The sequence below is a fragment of the Trematomus bernacchii genome, unplaced genomic scaffold (assembly GCF_902827165.1).
Source record: "Trematomus bernacchii unplaced genomic scaffold, fTreBer1.1, whole genome shotgun sequence".
Taxonomy (NCBI): Eukaryota; Metazoa; Chordata; class Actinopteri; order Perciformes; family Nototheniidae; genus Trematomus; species Trematomus bernacchii.
In genome coordinates, this window is record NW_022987720.1 from 2,070,359 (window position 1) to 2,092,312 (window position 21,954).

Consider the following 21,954-nt stretch of genomic DNA (forward strand, 5'->3'; position numbering starts at 1 on the left):
TATGTATAATGTTATTGGGCTGTGTTTTTTGGGTTCATTGAACCTAAGTGACCCAGCACATACTTTATTTTGTGGCTGTGGCGCTCTCTGTTGGCTAAAATAAACACTTGAAGTGATAGTAATAAAAATAACGATAATATTAATTGTAAATACAATAGGCCAATTCATATACTTACACCCGTGTGCAATACGACACACAGCAAATATTTTACAAGGATATGTTGCCGACAAACAACCAGCGTGGTATTTATATATATTATCTTCAGGCAATTTCTGGTAAGCCTACGCGACTTCCGTCAAGCTGTTTGAGGACCCCAGGATGTCCATGCTTGCTGAACGTATGTACATTTCTTCAATTGTTTTTACGGATATTTCCCTTTTTATTTCAATTAAACAATCCGTTTTTTTGTATTTTATTTTCGCTAATACATACATCTACTGTACCAGCTGTTGAGAGGCAGTCTTCTGAAAGTATTCAATTGTATACGTATTACAACTGTTCGGCTTGCTAACATTAGCATTAGCACACCAAAAGCAGTATATGACAACACGTGTTTTCTCTTGTAACTCTGCAGTCACCTGTCAATGGCTCAGTTTAGTTAACTATATCGTCGTTAATGACCATCTATTCTTATCCATTTGTCTGCTCTCTTGTTAAAAAACGTGTTGTCCTCTATTGCACATTGTTTTCTCCAATGTTGTCGGACGTTGCTTTTGTTTAGGTCCAGTAATGCTGACATGTCAGTGTGTTTACATGCACAGGGCACCTTATTGTCCTCATTATTTTACAGAACAAAACCTGATTTATTTACCAGGGAGGGCCAGCATACTTTGATATTTTGAAAGATGTGTATTAGAAGGAAAACGGGCGCAATATAAGGCTACATATGTGATATCTAACTGTGTGGCAACTGTATTATTATACAGGTTTGGGTAACTAAACTGGGTAGTTGTATCACGATGCTGCACAGTAACATTTGTCTTTGTAAGCATAAGGTCTTGTCGGTGTCAGCTTGCAGTGTGAGTTGCTTTCATGCTCGTTTATGTTATATTTTGTTCAATGACTGTTATGTTGGTGCTTCTCTCTATGCAGCCAAGAGGAAACTGAAGTGGTCTATTGACCCCAGGAACAGCGCCTGGTCCAAGGATGAATCCAAATTCGGCCAGAAGATGCTGGAGCGAATGGGCTGGTCCAAGGGCAAGGTGAGGTGGACCTTTCTTATTAGATCAACAGCGGTGATTTATTATTAAACTGGCAGTGAGCGGATGAGTAAAGAAACAATTGTGTTAAACGTAATGTCTTCTCTTTTCATGTGAAGGGCCTGGGAAGAGCTCAGCAGGGCTCCACCGATCATATCAAAGTGAAAGTTAAAAACAACCACCAAGGTTTTGGAACAACTGCCAGCTCTGAGGTGAGCACATTCAACACTTTGGGATTTGATACTGGAATAAATGGAATATTGTTTCTCTGAATCTGAAAACCAAGGACATTTTACGAGAACCTAAAGAGAATAAGTAATCAGGAGTCCATATTGATTGCATTAGTAACATGGTTATTGGTTAATGTAGTTTGTAGTGCATGGAAATCGTTTATGTGATGTGAGATGGTGTATTCAATCAACTTGCAGTCTTTTTTTTTATTTAAAACTACATCTATTATGGTACAGATTTAAATGACGCAAATAAAAAGATTGTCAGGGTTTAAAACAAAGTATACATTATAATCGAGGTAAGGGAGGATTAATGCCAGAACTGTTGTATTAAAAATAATTAAGGCTGGCTAGCTGTACCTTCTTATAATCTGTCAACTGAGTGTTTAAATCTACATTTAACTCCTGCTGTGTTCACAGGATAAGTGGATCGCCCACCAAGATGATTTCAATGAGCTTCTAGCTCAACTGAACAACCACCATGGTCAAAACAACAGCGCTGGTATGTACATCCACAGCATTAGGATGTGTAAAGTGTTTATAATGCACTGTCTACAAACGGGTTATGATGTAGTTGTGGCGGTGATACTTCAAAACAGTGTCTCACTCTTATTCTTCACAAACCGATTGTCACAAACCGATTGTCCTTGTTGGATTAAATGTTGTTTTTCGATTTAAAAAAATGAAACAAATTATCTTTATTGTCATTACATCCCAGTTCACACATTGGGTTCAAGCACTTTGTGTTCCCTTGGTTGTGTAAAAGAAAGAAGAAATAACTATTACAAGTTGAGATCTAGCGATAGGATGTTTTCTTTTCATATGTATTTGTGATTAGATTCTTATTAGATGGTGAAAATTCTCCATCCACCAATATGTATCCGATATGATCCTATACCCTGGCTACGTATTGTCATGAGTTGATGCATGATGTGTACTCATTTTTAGTGCTAAGTTTTCCAACGTTGTGGCTCTGTCTGAAACTACACAAAATGTGTAGACAGCAATGTCTTAGTTTGGTCCCTGTGTCGGACAGTAGAGGGTGCCACACTGCAACATTTAGGAGAAAAAAACGTTTGGATACATTCTCACAGAAACATCTTGTTACTCTGGTAAACACACTGCACTGCTAGAATACTGGTTTATCAAAGTTGGTGCAAAGATGCATCTTACATTTTTATCACATGACCATATTTATTTGTATTTCTTTATTATTTTTAGAACCTCTAACGTCAGAGGAGCCGAAAGGATTCAGCTTGGAGGAGAAGTCCAAGACCGGCAAAAAGAGGGTCCATTACATGAAGTTCACTAAAGGTGAGTCTATCTTTTGGCAGCAGACGGGTCTGTACAGCAGCAAGTCCAAGGGATACACATAGCTCAGGAGAGCACTATTTGCTCAAGGGGTGTTTTCTCTTCTCAATCTTAGCACCCATTATATATATTACCCCTAAAACAGTTTCTGTAGTATCACTGGATCAACCGTTAATCGCGTTAAAACAATTCCCTCGTGAAAATATCTCTGTTTTTGGTTTTAAGGTAGATGTATACTGATATTAGGTCTCACTCAATTGTGTGCCTCCACTTTTTTTATTTCAACCTTTCATACAGTCATTCCAGACAGACAGAGAGGAGTCTCTTTAGCCCCTTGTTGAGCCTGTGCACTTGGCTCGGACCTCTGAAGCTGATCTGAGCTCTGTCAGCCTGTACTGGGTCAGATGGCCCGGTCAGCGCTAGGGGAGGTTATTAATAACTCTTCCTTCTACTTTCATTACTCCTTTACACGTCAGGAAGTTAAGATTTGCTGGTCAAGGCCAGAACACTGATAGGCAAGAGGAGGAATTTGATGTTCAGGACCACTGGAGACCAAACTGAATAACCACAAGCCCATATTTTACTGCAAAGTGGTTTAGCCTGAGCATAGAGCATATAGACTGATTACACTTTTTTGAGATGATTGTCACGATAATAAACATTTTTAAACATTCATTTTGCTCATCCTTTTGGATTGAAAGGATTGCAAACTCATGAAGTATTAACACATGCTGAAGTAATTAATCCATAACAGTTTTTGTTATTTGGTTCAATGTACATCCTGAGGTCAGCATACATGAGCAAACAAAATATCTCAACTTTTGCCTCACCTGGGAGAGCCTTTTACATTTTACGTCATTCAATAGCAACTTCCTGTTTCCTGTTTGGGGCATCTGGCATGTCCATTTACTGGCCCCCTAAAAACAACACCTCCCAGGGGCTTTGTGACCCATTAGATGACCCTGCTAGATAACGTATGACCTGAGTCTCTTCGCCAGACCCTCTCACCCTGTTTATGTGATCTTAATTTGGCAGGAGCCAGAAAAAGACCCCGGTGCATCAGATGCACAATTAAGGCAACAAGTACCGTCACTATGAACATAATAATGTTCCATCTGGTGCTCTCCCTTTTACCCTCAGTCCCTATGCATACGTTGTTGAAGTCCTACAACTGATTATAACAGTCTTTTCTGAGTCTTGCAGACGCACTTTTGCTTCAGTTGGTTTTCATTCTGGGATTTTGCATCTGCTGGGTAGTTTGAAAATTAATGCACCCATGCCATCTCTAAACATCACTTCACAATGATAATTTAACATCATGGCACCGTTTACCACATTTGCATTAAAACATGTTAGGTGAGTTATTTATGTTATTTTTAGATTCTGTTTTTATTAAATCCTGACTACCAGTGACTGTTTAACAGTGTTAATGTCTCCTCACGGGGCAAGTCTCATTCAAACAAAGTCTTCAGGGTTCTTGTAGGCTCCCTGCGTGTCCCCTCAGTGACTATAAATACTGTGTTTTAGCCTAGACCTGGCCTGCTTTTAGCCTTGCTTTACCTCTGCTTAATCCCTCTCTAGCGTTGGCATCATAGATAAAATCACAACTTCCATTATTCTTAATGAGGATATATCAGTCATAATGAGAATGTATGGTGATATTTCCATTCTGCAATGAAATCTTTGTAAAAAGTATCTTGAAGGCATTTCCTGTTGTCCCTGCCCTGTGAGTCCCATCAAACGTATTGAAATGCTACACTTCTGTTCGAATCTCTGCATCCTCCCAGCTATATCCACCTCACTCCCCCCTCTCAAGACGGCCTCATTGACCCCATGAAAAGCACTGAAAACAATACCTTGCTCAAGTGTTATTGTCAATGTGACAGCCACATGTATCTGTTGTTCATCACCGTTTGTTGGCTGTGAACTTGGGCCTCTTTAAGGATACATTTGTACCCCATCCAGTCATCAGCTAGTCTGACCTTGCAGGACTTTTAATCCATTTGAGGAGATCCCTTTAATTATCACCAGCAGCTATTTAAAGGGAACAGGAGCTGGAGAGCAGGTAGCACCTGACACTGCCGCTGTTTGTTAAACATGAGGCATTTACAGGGAAACCAGAATTCAATCTTGATACATGTTGTTCCTCTGTAGGCAGCAGACGTGGCTTTGGCAACCTGACACCACTTTGACTTGTTTCTTTAAAAAAATTAAAAGGCAACAACCGTTGTCGTGCAACAGAAGGGACGCTGGCACTACTTGTTTGTCCATAACTTGATTGGAAACATGAGAGTTGGGTGATCCGCCTGCCTTAAGTTGTCTAACAGGCATAAAGTGCCAGTGCATTGCTTCACTTTGGCCAGCTTATGGTATAAATCGGCATATGCCAACAAAGGGTTACCTGGCAACATATAACCGGCCACGCCTGTTTGCATGCTACCACTGACTGATCTGACACTAGCGCTCCTCTCCGGGAAGCTGTTTCCAAGTTAAGGCTTGGTAATGGATTTAGGGTTGCTAAGCTTGTTAGATGAGAGGTTGAAAAGTCAGGTCCTCCTCATAGTTCTGCATGTGTCAACTAGGTCAACCAGTTCTGCTTGATTATGACAAAATCATCCTTACGCTTATGTAATTTGTTACTTGGTTATTGTGGAAACCTCATGCATTTACATTAAAAAGAGGGCACTTTATAAAGGAAAGTACATGAATCTGGTGCACTTTTACAGCAACATAAACGTATAGCGGCTGTCCCTGTTCTACTTGTTCTTAATGTGCACGGCTGTAGAGAGAAAAGGTTTGCTATATTTATAACACAAGACAAAGGTGAGTGTCATACAGAAACTGGCACAATTATAATAATTTATATTGATTATTTGGTTTTCATAATCATTATAAGCCAAAATCAGAATGAAAAGAAAACAAGTTAGGATAATTCCCAGCCCCAAAGTGCTCCCTTTAAAACCTGATTTCATGTTCAGTCTGATTACAATTGTAAGAGATATTACTGTTTGGTCTAATCCTGGTTATTAACTAAAATGCATCTAGTCATTTCTCATTAATTTATTGCTTAACTTGATAGGAAAGCTGTAAAAACATTAAAGCATTAAACATGTTGTGGCTACAGAAGCATCTGGGAACCTTCCAAACATCTTATTCTGCGTCTCAGCGCAGGCCTCCTCCTTACTCTCTCCTGCTTTTTTATTGATATCCTGTTCAGGCTGCTTCCCTCACTGCCAGCGCTGAGGATTGATGGTCTTTGTTTGTGGGGAAAGGCACCAAAATCTCCGCTGCTTTGGTCCGGGCTCACAGCATAAACCAGTAACCCAGTTTTAATTGCTACCTCCATCTATCACCTGTCACCGCAGCAGGGGTGGTTGATGCAGAATGAAACCACAAGCTCTCTGTCCATTTCTCCGTGTTGTTGGCTTAATTGCAGTCTTGGGGCTTTTATCAAAACAAATGTTTGCATTTCAGTCAGTATAGGTCTGTAATTGGAGATTTTAAGGAAACGCAACAAAGCAACTACAACATATTATGCAGCTAAAGAGCTTCAGGTCACAGATAGAGTTGTTATTTGTTTCCTTAGAAACCTTACATGTACCTGCAGTTCAGTGTTTCTAAAACTAATTACATTGTTTTATTGGAGACTACCTTATTTAGCTTTTTTCATCATTTAGTATTTTTCATATTTGTGCATCCCCTGTAGAGCCTCAGTGATCTGTTGGTCTGGTTTGACTAGTTGTCTTCACTGATAGTTGTTACCATTTCAACCGTGTCCTTAGAAACCAGCATGTATTCACTAACACTTTCCGCTGCACGACAGCAGCGCACATGCTTCATCCTGCATGATGGCATTCAGCCACCTTTTGAACGTTAAAGCCCCTTTTTATCAGAACATTGTTATTTGCACTTTCACCTCAAAGCCTGAGAATTTTTGACAGGTACTTCCTCATCCAAACAGCAGAAAGGTCACATTGGGCATCATTTTACGTTTGACCCGAGTTCACTAGAAGACAAACACCTCAGCCCCCCCCGCCTCATTTATTTTACTTTTCAACATACTTTCTTGGTTTTACTTCTCAGACCTGCATGTGCAGTGGCTTTCAAAGCCAAGAGTCGGGGAGATAGAGGTTTAAAAGCAATAAATAACCAAATGTTATCAGAGCCCCGCTGAAGGAAGAGGATGCAGCTGTACGAACAGGACCTGGGCTCGAGACAGACCGCTGTGTGCTCAAGGAGTCTTTGAGGCCCGGCTTGAAAATGGGAATCCGGAGGCGTGCGTGGAAGACCTTGTCGTCGGTTTATTTTTCTTTGCCATTTTATCCCTGGATCCAGAAGCAGACTACGCAAACCTCCCCTTTTCTTTCCTTAAGAGACCCCCCCCCTTCATTCCTCCTCAACTATTACATGTTGTCTTAGAAAAATAGCTGCCCTTAATATGTCTGTTAATTTATTTTGTGTGTCTTGGGGATGAATGTGACCATGAATTGTATTTCAAAGCAAGAATAATAGAGACAAAAAACTAACTTGGTTGTAATAGGCTTTGCAGTTTTTAGAAAATGTGTTTGTTTTGTGTCCCCTCTTAGGAAAGGACCTGTCCTCCCGCAGTAAAACTGACCTAAACTGTATCTTTGGAAAGAGAGGAGGGTCTTCCAATGACCCAGAGAAGGTAAGAGAAATAAATCATGATTTTCTTTGTAAATCCACAATCGCTAAACACTCCTTTTGATATTTGATTTTAAATGTAATTTAGGCTGAATTTATTGTTATGTTTTAACCTGATAACAAAGGCAAACACATTTTTAACAAACCAAGAAAACAATCCCGTCAGTTCTCTTAAAGATGTAGAAATAATGTTTGGCTTTGATTTTATTCTGTCATGAAGCAACCTACACATAAAACACTTCTTCACAATAACTATGTCAATAGTTGGGACTTCCATTATCTTACATAGTCAGGTTTTATGTGTGATGCACTTGTCTTTAGTATTGTCTTGTGTTTAAAATAATATCCTAAACAGGTAATATGATCATGACTAATTCCTGTAAAACATGTACATATTTATTCCTTCCAGTCAGTCTTGTGACAAATGGCACTGTTTCAAGTAACAAGATATCTGTAGAGACTATTTATTATCCACGGTGTGAATGACTGTGTTTGCACTGAAACAGTGGTTTTCTAAATTGGGTGGGCAGTACTCTGATCCTTCCTGATCTCGTTCAATGTCAAGTGTGCACTGAGGGTGGAAATGCTTTCCCTTTGGCCAGGTGGTTTTAGCTTATCTCCCTCGGTAATTAAGGGTGACCATTGGTGCTGACGCCTCTGTCAGTCGCTGCAGTACCATGTGATCCTTGTGAAGCCTGTGGCCCTAGATTAGCCACGTCACTTTAACACCGCCAAAAGGCCACCGGTGGCGGCGAGAGCACCTAAATCCAGTTAAGGGATTTGCACTCTTACCCCCTACTTCTCTTCGCACTCCCCCCTTTTCTCCACTTCTGTCTTGGAGCGCTCACATAAGGGTGTTAGAATGCCAGCGGGCATTATTAAAGGCAAATCCAAATTTGGGCGAGGTGTGCAGAAATCTGAAATGATGACGCTTGCAAAAAAGTTGTCTTTCTGCTCTTGGCATTGGTGGTTGGTCACTTCAAACGTCACTTTACCATTTGGCAATATGCTGCTCTTGTGCTTTTGAAACGTAGCTTAGAGGCTCAGACAAGCTGCATTTCAGACACAGTATGTTCCTTTGGCTAACTAAATAATACTAAAAATACTAGATTACAATTAATAAAAAGTCAAAAGGCGTTTAGTCTCGGATGGTCTTCCTTTGATTAATAAAAGCATTGCCTGAGTTATTATTACAAATTAAACAAGTATCTGCCAATGGAACTTGCTGTACACCAAATCTACTGTTGAAATGATTCACTAAAATATAATTTGTTAAAGTATTTTTGGTGTCACAAGTTCTGCTGACTCCATACAGAGACAGAAGGACAATAACAAATGTAGCTTTTGGACGCAGAGACACAGAAAAATCCTTTTGCTGGCTTCCTCTGTTTATCTCAAGCATTTGGCTTGAAGAAATTGGCATCTTAAAATCCATAAATTGCAAAAGAAAACCCTTTTTCTATTCCCACGCAGGTACAGAGCCATAACATCACAATGGCTGCTTCTCCCCAGCTGATTAACATTGGAAATGCAAGCAATACACACTATCATTTTCTCCCTAATCGTTTGGTTATGGGTTGTTATTTTTCAGCCAGGAGGGACACCATTGACCATATCGAAAACACTGAACACAATTACAATGGCATCCCATGAGGCCTTGTGTTGAAGCCCAGCAACATCAGAGGTTGCTGGGAAGAGGTAAAGAGGGTGATGGACCAATCAAGCTGTAGGCATTGTGCAGGATCTCTGTGACACTGCCAGTGACCCTCTGCGCTCCGTGGTCTGTGCTTACCATAGTCCACATTACTGTGACGGCACAAATTGTGCTCTACAATTTACAAACATCCAGAAATCTCAGTACCCTAAAGAGTTGTACTCCTAAGTAGTGACCAAATCAACATTAGGGGCTTTGGTTTAGTGTTGGATTGGATTGGCAGGGGTTTGAACCAGTTGCGTTATCACATATCTGCATCCTAACAAGGTGAGACCTGACCAAATCTGAATCTGCTTCTCCAGAACGGCCTTTCTACCGGCTCATGAATCTTCCAGCACCTCACCCACCACCCACTGTTGCCCCCCTAACACCAGTCCCCCGCTGCTGGGGTTTTCCTTCCTACGCAGTGATGGGCTTCCTGTTCGCCTCTTATCGCTTCTCACAACGCTCCCTGAAATGCAGACAGGCAGACACACACACACACACACACACACACACACACGCAGGCGCACACACACAGGCGCACACTCTCGGCTGTCCCACATGCCTCTTTTAGTTACAGGCAGCAACGTGTTGAAAGGACTAATGAGCTCATGGGACAGATTACTAACCTAATGCACATTAATTGGTTGTATACAGTCATCCAATAAGTTTAATTCATTTTGGTGATTCACCTGTCTTCTAAATAATGTGTATAGCAGAGCTGTATTTTGGGTAAAAATCACCTTTATTTTAACTTTAAAATGTGTAACATTTCCTTTTTGAAAAACAAGTATTATTGTAAAAATATATACATTTAAAGATGAGGGTTTGATTCCTTCCAAACAACCACAACACATTTATTAAGGCCACAGTACACTAGATGTTTGACATTAAACATTAAAAGTTCTTGTTAGGCTTAAATCATTTTTGAATTTCTTATTCAAGCCCATTTATAAATGGAAGTGAGAACTAAAATATTAAAAGCATACGTAACACTTCACTAGAGAGGTTGCACTTTTTGTATGCAACTATTGCAATTCAAATACTTCTTTGCTGTAATGTCTACTTGTAATGCCTATCATGTTTTTCTTCTTTTGACATTAGTCATAGACGAGTAGTGTTAAAAGTATCTATGTTTTATCATCAGGGTCTTAGTTAGTGACGGTGGTGTTTGGCTGCATTATATTAAGACGGGTTCCTAATATTATGCCTTCATGTATTTAGGAAGGTCAAACATGTTGATACACATCTCAATATGATTCATGTCCAGTACAACACCCCCAAAACCAGTGACCTCTGTAAAAAAAACATTTGTTAAGCACACACACACACCCACACACACACACACACACACACACACACACACACACACACACACACACACACACACACACCATAAATAGATGACCACCATTTCACCCCAAACCCTTATTCCACCTAACCATCTAGACACTTGAAAATGATGGCTTACAACCATTATTTACACTCCCTGACCAGTGAAAGTTATCAAGTTGTGTTGGAGCACCTGTCCATCTACATGGCTCTCTGTTATCCATCACCCATCCCACGCTTGCGAGCCCCCTCCATCTCCTGCTTCCTCTAGCGCCCCTCAACACAATTACTCACAGCATGACAAACGACAGGCTCTCTCTGCCGAGATATCAAAAAGCCCCGGCCACTTCTAAATGAAGGCACTTTGGCAGCCCTGTGCTCCCCGTGCTTATCGGCGGGCGAACAGTGCCCCTGGCCGTCCTGCGTCCCCCCCCCCTTCTTCCTCCTCCTTCTCCACCACCATGCCCTCCTCAGGGGGTTTAGTTAGGGGAGCCACATGGAGGGCCAGCCCGGCTTGATTTATCTCCCTTGCCCCTCTGCCCGGCCACTCAGGCAGGCCGAAAGAGCCGACGAGGCTCCAACGGGCCTCAGCTCGAAAGCCCGGCATTAGCTGAAATAAACCATTCTGCCGCCCAGTGAAAAATGTCCTCTGATTGGCTAATTAATCAGTCAAAGGGGAGCGACGCGCCTTGTGACTTGAGGGACCCGAGCGGGCGACCGCAGAGGGCCTGCTGATAAATAGACTCCCCGCCGATTCATACATCAACAAAAGTTAGTCATTTTTTAAAGCCGCCAGCTCACATGAAAGGTGGAAACAAGCCATAGTTTTATTTTTCCACCTACATTTGCTTCCACGGTCCTGTTTTGGGGGGGATGGGGTTTGAAAAAGACTAAATTCTGTTTTATTTTTTTTGTTAATTTGTATTACTTGCAAGCTTTTTAAAAACCTTTTTCTAATTAAATGTTTTTTTATGATCAAGTCTTCTATATATTGATCTTGTGAAGAAGTCTGATAATTATAATACAATGTTTCTGTTGCTCAATGCAATCGGCAACATTAAATATTTTGCTCACTGCTCACAACCTCATTATCAGTGCAGTACATATCTTTATCTAGGATTTAAGTTTTAGAGTCGGCAGATCCGATGATATAAGAAACATTAAAATCCTAACAGTGACCCATTCATTAGTTATTTACTCCTTAAAAATGTCAGCGAAGGAAAAACGGTTGAATATAATTTGGAACATGGCTTGTTTTGACGTCTGAGCCTCCAGTCAGACAGTCGGTATGGCTCACCCTGCTCTCGGGTCAGCATGACCCCTGCGGCCTCTCCCACTCCCACTCCTGCTCAGGCACAAAGGGGCCGAGGATCAGGCCTCATCGGGTGGCACCTGTTGCAAGTCTTTCCTGCCCACGCGTCGTCCACATGAAGGATCGCACGTCAGCGGGGGCTCCCCCGATACCAGCATCTTAAGGAATATGGGGCAGGGGCGGAGCGGGTTGGGGGCTCGAGCGTTTGGCAGATGCGTCGGCTAGGCGCCAGGGAGTCGATGGGCGGAGTCGAGCAGTGAAACTTTGCTGACAGCGCAGAGGCAAAATGTCTTTTTACAGAAATTCTATTCAACTCTAGAACGGGTTTTATAGGTTGCTGCTGAGGCCTGGGAACAGGAACGTGAGGTAGTGTTGGGTTATTTAGACATCTAATTAAGACCAGCTTAGATGGTGTTACACATGTCAGGTGCTGTGTATATGTAGAAAGAATCTGTATCGATTAGTTTTGTTGTTAACTTGCAGTCTTTACAGATTAAGCGTCTGTCCTGCTGGCATTAACAGGATTATTCTTTACTTACTGAAGTTCCACTGCATTTTCCAGTTAACTGTATAAATAGAAATACAGCACCAAAGCAGAGATCTTCCTTATTGGCTCAGTTGTCTGTTAACCTCAGCATTGATCTATTGAAAGGGGATGCTGGTGTAAACGTGCGCTTTCGCTGCGTTGTAGGAGCAGATTGAATGGGCCAGTGCAGTCATGCTCTTAGCGTATTGTCAAGCTGGAGAGCTCTTATTCATTCTCAGATAACATCTAATTGCTTTGAGTGAAAAAGCTCTCCCTTTCTTGAGCATGTTTGTTGACAGACCCTTTTGCTTCTACCGCTGAAAATATCAAGACCCGCCAAGCAACCCCCCCCCCCCCCCACTCCACCCCCTGCTGCAAAAACACACACACACATTCACCACCTACCTCCCTGGCAGTTCTGTGGACTGCTCCCTCCTGGCCATGCCAGCTCGCTGACACTTACAGATTAGCACAGGACAAAAAAAAGAAAAAGAGGGCGTCTGTCTCTTAGTTACGGGCCTTAGCTAGAATACATGGGACCAGGGTAATTACCGCCTGGTGAAGCTAACCGCCCAAAGATTTCCAGCCCTCTCGGCTGTTTACTGCCGCCGACCACCGTTTAATCACTGACTCTTTAATCTAATAAATCACATCTGGGGAAAATAATCACTGTATCTTCTCTCTGTGGTTGGGGTGGGTGTACCCTATGCTCTTGAGGGGGAATTGTTGGCTAGTGTTTGCAATGTAAAACAAGCTCAGGGCAGTCATGCTGCATGCATAATGTTGTCTTCATTTGTTGCTTATGATAAACGTGTTTGCGCCCGGCACAAAGTGTAATTTTTCAAACCCCATTTTTTTTGTCTTAACTACACATGAAAAAAAGCCTTTAGCAAAAGTATTGTCTTGTGGAAGCTTCCGTGTGTGGCATTTAATGTATTTATGGTGCATCATTTAAAGTTTTTCAACTTTGTGTATATGGAATATCTGCAGAAAAATAAGCTAAATATTAGGATCACATTTAAAGGCAGAGATATTGCTTTAAAAAAAAAAAAAAATGGTCAACCAGGTTCACTTATTTACAGAGAATAAGGTATCCACCTGTTTTTCTGTCCGCCCACGTCAGCTCATGAAAGATGGGATGCTGGACCTGTGTGCTCATCAGGGAGAGACAGCTGGCTAATCAAGGCCTGATCCATAGACCTTGAGTATCGCCAAATTTATTATTGTGGCAGGACAATGAGGGCACACTCATGCAATTACAGACACAACCGATATTGGCTGGAAATTATTGGAGAAAAAACCCCAGCAAATAATGCATACAGGCAATTCTTAAAGAAAATAAATGGGCAACTGCAGCTCTGTCAAATGCTAATTAACATGTGAGCCAGAATGTGAATTTATACCATTTTCAAAAAAGCTGTAAGACGTCTTCATCCGTTTACGTAACTTTTTGATAAATGTAATACAAGTGACCTTTTCAACCATCCTTTTGGGTTTCATTTTCTTATCAATATTATTTTTAAGTCTTATACCGCTACCAGATCTCCTTGTTTTAATATGGCTGGGTAATTTGCAAGATGTTTATTACTTATTCGACATACTTTTCACTTAAACGTTGAACTAACAAAGTAACGCTTCATGTACCTCGGCCTGTTGGGCTTTGCTTGAAAACCCCACTGCAGGCAGAGCTAGATGTCCCAGTTAACACCCATGTAGTTAGCTACCATGTTCACTGGTTTGACTTGAGAACAGCTTCAAAAATGTATCTATCCGAATGTAAACGGTTATGACAAATGACAAACATGAGTTAAATGTATGTCTTCTGATCCCTAATTTTGTCCAACAGAAAATTAACAGTTTACGCAACCATAATGTGATTTGAAACGGAGAAAATAATAAACTCTTTGAGAAGCAGTAACTAGCAAGTAATTAATGTCGAGCCATAAGACGCCCACTTGTAACCCCTTAGTAGGGCAAATAAAATATGAAGCACATACAAATTCTTGGACTTCATGATGCCGTCTGAAGCTGAGCAGTGTTGGGGAAACATTACAAATAATTTGACTTATTATTATAGGGTGTGTATTGGGATGAAGAGCTTAAAACAGACAATCCTAAAAGTATTGACCCTGGAGTCTTGTATACTAAAATAAGTATGCATAAAGCTTCCGACTTAGTTGGGGAAAAGTTTCCCATCCTCTGCAGTGAACCTCTTCCACCATCCCTCTGCTGGCTTGTTTGACTCTCCTGAATGTGTTGGCCTCAGTGTTCTGGCTCCTTGGCACATGTCTTCGGTTGGCTTTCCATCGGCTACATTAGCAGAGAGAGATAGGACTGGAGTGTCTTGAAGGAGGCGGCCTGTTGAATGTCTTCCCACCCTCTCCTTTTCTCTGGGACCCTCTGCGGGCCCTCCCTGTGTTCCCTGCCCAGCCCCAGCCCCCGCCAGGGGAGAGAGGGGAGCAGGAAGGGCCCGATAGCCAGCCAGACCGCTCCTCTGCCGAAGGAGCCTTATCTCAGAACTGCACACAGTGCACTGAGCGCATCCTTTTCCTGGTTTCTGGGCCCGGGAGGAGGAGGAGGTGGAGGAGGTGGAGGAGGAGTAAACACGGCTGGATATAGGTGTGTTCTCCAACCCCACTGTGTTGCAGCTTGGGACTGCCTTTTTCTTTCGATCATTTTTCTATGGTTTTCGCAAAAAATGATTTTTGTAAAACTGTAAATTAGTGGTGTCCCTTCTCTTGCAGTAGGTGTTGATTTGATCACATTTTTAAAGTAAATGTACTATTAAAGAAAATAAACATTGTTCTTCAAAAGGAAGTCTATAATTAAAGTAGTTAATGAGGTATGTTACATTTCTCTTAAGTCTCAGCAATATAAGAGAAAACAAATAAATCACTGTAGCATTAGCATCTTATGGTATAAACACATTTGACTTACCCTCACTTAACTGCACTTTCTTTTGAAGGGTTCATCTTTTGTTTCCAGGGCTTCACCTTATCAGTTCAAAACGTAAACAAGTGACTGACATACTGAACATTCAGAAATGGACTGCAAACCTCAAACTATATGAAGCTGCTTAAAACAATACTCAATTCAGTAATGTATTTTAGTGCCCATTTCTTTGTATCTTTATGAATGAATACGTCCAACATACTTGAGTAGAAAATTGCTTAAGAACATGCTATTGTTTTATGTATTAATACTAAGCAGAAAACGTAATTTTCATTTTTATCAGGAAACAAATCAAATCAACAAATCAATAACTAACAATGTTCCTGCAGTGATAACATTTATTTTAATCTCAGCATTTTGTCTCATGCCTGCTGTACTGATATATGACACAGAAATGGTGACTGATAATACCAGGCCATAGAAAGACACACACACACACACACACACACACACACACACACACACACACCTGGAAATAAGATCTCCAACATTACAGCAGAGTTGTTTCTTGGTAACATGTTGCCCTTAACACTCGCCAACAAAGATCTCCAGGGCTGTCAGTAGTGCTGTCTGGATCAGCAGCTTCACATCCACACTGTACATATGTGTGTCCTGCCGGATCAGGGTCTAATGGAGACCCCAGGTAGTGAGGACGGACCACATTCCAGCCCCTTCCCCTGATGAAGGAGATGTTTCTCTCTCAGTCACTCTCCTCTCGTTCTCCCCCTCGCTCATTCACCCTCTCTTGAGAGTAATTTCACAGGCAGTTCTAAAGTGGCCCCCAGCCATCTTCCCAAATCCCTGTTACATGTTGTTTGGCGCTGTCAGCTCTAAGCCCCATCTCCACTCTCCCAAGCAGAGAGGATGCCATTGTGCAGTAACGGGGAGTATAGATTTTCTCTGGGAAGTTGGAAAGTTTTGTTTAATAGCACCTCACCTGAAGGGCTTCTCCCCCCCTTGTTAGAAGTTGGGGTTCTTTCTAGTGGAGGACTGAGGTGGCGGAAAACTTTGTGGTCCATTTGAACACCTGGCTTTTCATTAAGCCTCAATCTTGTGCTTTATTAATGTGAGGCTCTGGAATCACTACTTTTAAGATGAATTATTATATTGTATTTTTATACCTGGTCAAATCTTGATTTTGACATGCATAATGTATAGCCCTTCACAAGTATTGAACCAAGGGTATATTTGCAGGACAATCATTTCTTACCATAATAATCAATATATTAGACCAAATAAACAATGGTTGATTCCCTCATGGAAATGTATAATATACTGTAGAGCCTTTTAGGTAGTAAAGACACATTGCTTTAGGGTTTTGCTTAAGTCCCCAGTGGCTAGTTTGGCACATTTTGTAACCCAAGACATACCGATGTGTAATGCGTGGAAACCTGGTGCATATGTAGCAACACAGTGGTCCACATCTTAGATAAGCGCAGACATATTTCAGGACGCCCTCACCCTTTGTCTGTGGATCTTCTTTGAATGTGCCAAATGAATTTTCCTCTCCAAAAATTCCTAACCTTTACCAATGATGTGCTTTGTTTCCTGCTGGTGTTATGTTTCGCTTGGCTTCACGCTGTCATTAGCCAGTTGCGTGCCACAAATGACACATTTTGTCCTGTCTTTCAATTGAACCAAAGTTAAGGCAACTAATGAGATAAAGCAGCCTTACTTTCTTTTTTATAGTAGATAGATAGTGATGAGTCATCAACCCTTGGACATATTGTTTCATTCATTAAATATGAATTTTCCAACTGCAGGAAAATGGAGGGTGAGCTGCTAGCTTGAGAGCATGGGTCAAAGAGGTGTTGTCTACTAAGTAGTCCATTTTGGAGTGAGGAAAGATATGTTTTAAAACGTTTTATACACATATTTATATGGTTTTATGTATTTTTTTTCAAAATCTAATATGGACAACCTAAAAGCAGACAAGTCCTGGGACACCCCCATTGAGGGGGGACAAGAAGCCCTGGTTAGTAACCAATGTAGTAACTTCACTCTGCATTTCAGTCTATTCACAGTAAGTCCCAAAAGAACAGTTTGGATCTGCATCCACATTGTTCTACCAGCCCATCAGTTAGCTTGTCTACCTCAATCTGTGTTAAGGGCCAAAGTAATGTAATCTGAATGTAAAAGCTTAAAGGCCGCACCATGAGGTGACTCTACACAGCACTGCATATTCAATTCATCTCTAATCTGTAGGGTTTGAATAATGCCATCTCTGAGGCAATACTCTGAGCGGCAGCATTGTTTAGAGCGACTCTCAGGAGGAGCTCCTGTATTCTTCTGGACCAATCATTATGCATTGAGTAGGCCATTAGGAAAATGAAGACAAATGGGTCGCAGGGGTGAGGTGACAAATTGTTCCTGCTGTAGAGTTAAAATGTAGTCTGCGTTGTACCTCATAGTTGTAAAGTAGTCCCTGTTTAATAGTGTCGTAATAACTCATGTCCCCCAGATTGGAGACAGTTTACTCAACTAGTGAATGAGTTTGGCTCTTTACTCCTTGTTTTAGGACATCCCTGCATTTCCTGTCTAATAGTGTCACCATCTATTACAAGCAGAATGCCAAAGAAGTCATACTTTTTTTGTTCCTTTTGATAAAGTATATCAACACCTTTTTTGAGTTTCATCAACACAAATTAAAACACCATAGCTACTAAGTGCACAAATATAAAAATAAGTGTTTTTGCAGTTTAGCTTTAAAAACATATTACATTTCCCTAAAGCACTCGATGATCAAAGTATAAACTGTCTAATGAAATAGAGAATGTGTGTTAACCGAGAGAAGATAAGTAGAAGTATGCCCGAGTACTTGTGTGACAATCTACTATAATGAATTGAATATATATGTAAATATTTCTAAACCCTGTAAAATGAATGAAAAGAGAAATATATTCTTTATATTTGATGTTCTGTAGTGTCACAATGGTTTAGTATATTTAAGGTGTGTTTGTGGTTAGACGTGGAGATGGCAGTTAAGGAGCACAGCTGGATGTGTGGAGCTACATTGTGTTGGAAGAAGATGATGATGATAAATGTCAACTGTGTGATAATTATGTCCAGGGATGCTTATTTTAAGATGATCCTTTAACACCTATTGTTGCCTCAACATCCTATTTGGACTCTTTTCACTCAAGAAAATCTGTCTGGTTAATCTGTGCGTGATGATTGACGATCACTTAAGCTCCTCGGTCCACCATTGTCCGTCTATTTCTGTGTTGATTGTTTCAATTCTGCATTAAATCCTAACCCTGTCTTCTCATGTGTGTTTTTGGTCTAGGAGAGCAACAGCAGCGATTCTCAGGGTGAGACTGAGAAGAATGTTACTCCTGCGGCGCTCAAACTGGATACAGAGACCATCACCAACACTGTGAAAAGTGCTCTCACTATGCAGGAGTACTTTGCTCAGCGAATGGCTCAGTTGAAGAAGTCTCGTGGACAGGCCGAGAGTGAAGAACCATCGATGGAGACAGACGAGACTTCAGGTCAATCTGAGGAACCCATCCTCATCCCCACTGACGACTCAGAAGAACCCAAAAAGAAGAAGAAGAAGAAGAAGAAGAAGAGCAAAAAGTCAAACGATGATCTAGAAGTGGTAGAAGAGAACAGTACCCCCGTTCCCGTCGTAACGGTGGACGATGAGGACCAGCAGCAGGAGAGTTCAGGGAAAAAGAAGAAGAGAAAAGTGGTAGAAAGTGAAGAAGCTACAAATGAGAACTGTAGCTCAACCTCCGGTGTTGAGCAGAACTCCGAGGAACTGCCTCCATCCAAGAAGAAGAAGAAGCATAAAAAACAGCATAGGGAAACTGAGCTTCAAAATGGACATGAGCCAACTGAGGATCAAAGTGTAGACTCTGAGGCTGTTGGCAAAAAGAAGAAACACTTGGAGGAGGTGGACGATGAAGACAAGGTGGAGGTGGTAGAGAAGAAATCTAAAAAGGACAAGAAAAAGAAAAGGAAACATCAAGAATAGGAGGAAATGAAGTTGGAGGTAGATTTGATTCAACAGTCCTTTAGGCTTCTGGGGGACCGAGTACTCAAGTTGCTGTATCATCGTGAACATGATCATCATAAACCAGTTACAGGCTGTAGCTTTGTATTTAACCGACAGATGCAAGACCTGTAACGATGAATTTATCGAACACTCTGCAAGAATCAAATTACTATTCCTTTAATGTATTTAAAAACTCCCTTTCTGTACATCTGACTGACTCTGCTAAGTCTATAATGTATTCATACAGACATATTCTGACATACTTTTTAAATGAGTCAAATTTGGAAAACAATTAAATGCATGCCGGCAATTGTTGTAATGAATACAATCTGGAATGTATTAATATCCAGATTAATAAATTCCATAAAGACAACAAAATATTCAGGAAAATATGGTTATTTTTATGTTTTTTGAAAACTGTATATGCAATTATTTTCTTCATTTTTTTTCAAATTCCTTTGTCTCACCATTAATAAGCATCTGCATTATCTATTTAGCATTCACAGTGAATTACATTTTCTTGCCGGCAATTACTTTTAACCATCTTATGCCATTTCTTCAGACAATGGATATGTTCTTAAATGAAAGCGACACAGAGACAGTCACATTTGTACATTTGAACAGAAGCACACCGACGTAATTGTTTTCCTTCATGTGATTTGACAAATATGATGTTGATGTTGGTCTGACCCATTCATGAGCTGTAAGAAAAAAGACAAACGTTAGCCCTTCGACAGGATCACATCACTTTTTAAATAAATACAAATAGCAATGTATGTTTGATTTGAGTTGTGTTTTCCTTCATAGATGGTGTGAAATGAATTTATAAGGGAACAGGAGAGTGGTGAGGAGAAATAGTCGTGCAGTGAGTACCCTATATGAGCTGATCATGAACGTTCACAGGTTAGACCTCCAAACATAGATATGGCTTTCACAACTTCGGAATATGATTAATGAACCTAGGAAATATTTGTCTTTGACTAGAATGACGAACTCTCAACAAGCCAGACTTGTTCAGAAATGAGTGGGTGGTATGAGTCAAAGGAGGAAAAAGGAAACTACAAATGTCCAGCTTTACACGTGAATACAGCATTCCTCGTCAACATCCCGACTATTACTGTAAGCGTCTCAGGTGTGCAAGTGGTTTTTTCCATTACGTCAACATTTACTGTAGAGTCATGAGACTTGATAGTTTATTACAAGCAGTTATTTTACCCAAATATAAATTGTTTTCACATTCATTTGGCTCTCATGTTGCTATCATGTTTAATGTGAAGAAAGAATGACATGTCCCTTTCCCTTTAAACGTCACAACCGTGTTAATGTGTTACACCACATTTACTGACATTTCCACGTAATGTTGCAGCTCACTTTTATTTTGAAATTAAATTAAAACCGTAGATTGAGGTTTTAATACAGCAGATTATATATGACGCAGAAACATAAAAGTGATAAAGGTTTGGCCTAACAACGTTAAACACTGGAATTTATTTTAAAACTGGATGCTTGATTTAAGTTACCATAGTGACAATTCTTTATGCAGCACATGCATCAAGACAAACCCCCTCGCCAAGTCTTCAGTAGCCACATGTCTTTTACTCTGAAAGGGTAAACAACAGCAGGCTGATGCAGCTCCCACCCACACATACATAAAGCTATTAGTCATTTCAGAAACCCACCACTCAGAGCTTTCATGTGCTTCATTCCAAATTGCAAATATATGAAACTCTAACTTTGTCAATCAGACTTGCTCACTCCTGTTTTCTCACACTTGTTCTGCTGTGACTTTTACTCACACTGACTTCACTTCAATGTGGCCCATGTCAGAGCAACATGGCTCTATATATCACTGATGTGCCTGCCCTATGCACTATCTGTGGCTTCAGGTGCCGTATCCTCTTCCTGTGAGGGGGGGGGGGGGGGGGGCAAGGTTCACACACAGCTAGAGCTGACACTTAAGTTTGATGGTCAGGGAATCACAACGGAGCAAAATATGTGTACTGCAACTTAAGATTGGATTGGAGGTTAGGAGGGGAAAAACGTTAAACCAGTAGCTGTTATCAGGTTACTCCCTCCCCCATAAATATTACAAACCAAAATACTATCTGACCTGTGATCAGTAGCTGTGTTCCAGCAGTGTGTGTGTGCCCTTGTGTGTAAAAGTGTGAGCTTCTACATGGCTGCAGCCCAAGAGTATCCTGTCAACAGGAACTCATGGATTTGATATGAGCCTCTGGCCACAGAAGGAAACTGATTTGTTTGTAGTGTTCACTGGTTTCATCTCCTCGCAGGTTCCACATTGATCTGCATCCAAACTATCAAAGAGAACTCAGTACAGTCATTTTAAAATAGTATAATATCGATCCTTAGGAGTTTCAAATATATTCAAAGATGCAGCACATTATAAAAACTTAAAAATAAAAAGTTTTGTTTCCCAGGACCATGACACCCTTAATGCTTAGGAGTGGAAATCTATAAACACTTGTATCCAGTGCAGTTTTCAAGTATTACTCGTTGAGCAAGACAGGTTAGATCAGTTTGTCAGGTGAGGGTAACCTTGTTGGAAAGCAAAAAAAACAATGTTGCCAAATTCCTACAGCAACATGAAGTGTATGTAGAATAAGGAATTCGTTTTCTAGGTAACAATTATTTCAGTTGTTCCATTTTGACTCACCCTGGTCCTTTATGAAGTGTACCCAACATAATTGTATCAAATAAACCTGCACAGTG

The 21,954-nt window shown here is 40.8% G+C and overlaps 1 protein-coding gene across 1 annotated transcript; it reads left to right on the forward strand.

Moving 5' to 3' along the window:
- The first annotated feature begins 289 nt into the window (after positions 1 to 289).
- Positions 290 to 20,000, forward strand: pinx1 (PIN2 (TERF1) interacting telomerase inhibitor 1). Its single transcript, XM_034144025.1, has 7 exons — positions 290 to 338; positions 1,094 to 1,203; positions 1,320 to 1,412; positions 1,851 to 1,932; positions 2,652 to 2,744; positions 7,328 to 7,410; positions 18,511 to 20,000. Exons 1-7 carry the CDS (start codon positions 320 to 322, stop codon positions 19,201 to 19,203), a joined length of 1,173 nt encoding a protein of 390 aa, XP_033999916.1. The 5' UTR covers positions 290 to 319; the 3' UTR covers positions 19,204 to 20,000.
- Positions 20,001 to 21,954: the final 1,954 nt, after the last annotated feature.

Coding starts and splice junctions, on each gene's coding strand:
- pinx1 (XM_034144025.1), top strand. Junction 1,204..1,319: donor TGGGCTGGTCCAAGGGCAAG/GTGAGGTGGACC, acceptor TTTCATGTGAAG/GGCCTGGGAAGAGCTCAGCA. Junction 2,745..7,327: donor TTACATGAAGTTCACTAAAG/GTGAGTCTATCT, acceptor GTCCCCTCTTAG/GAAAGGACCTGTCCTCCCGC.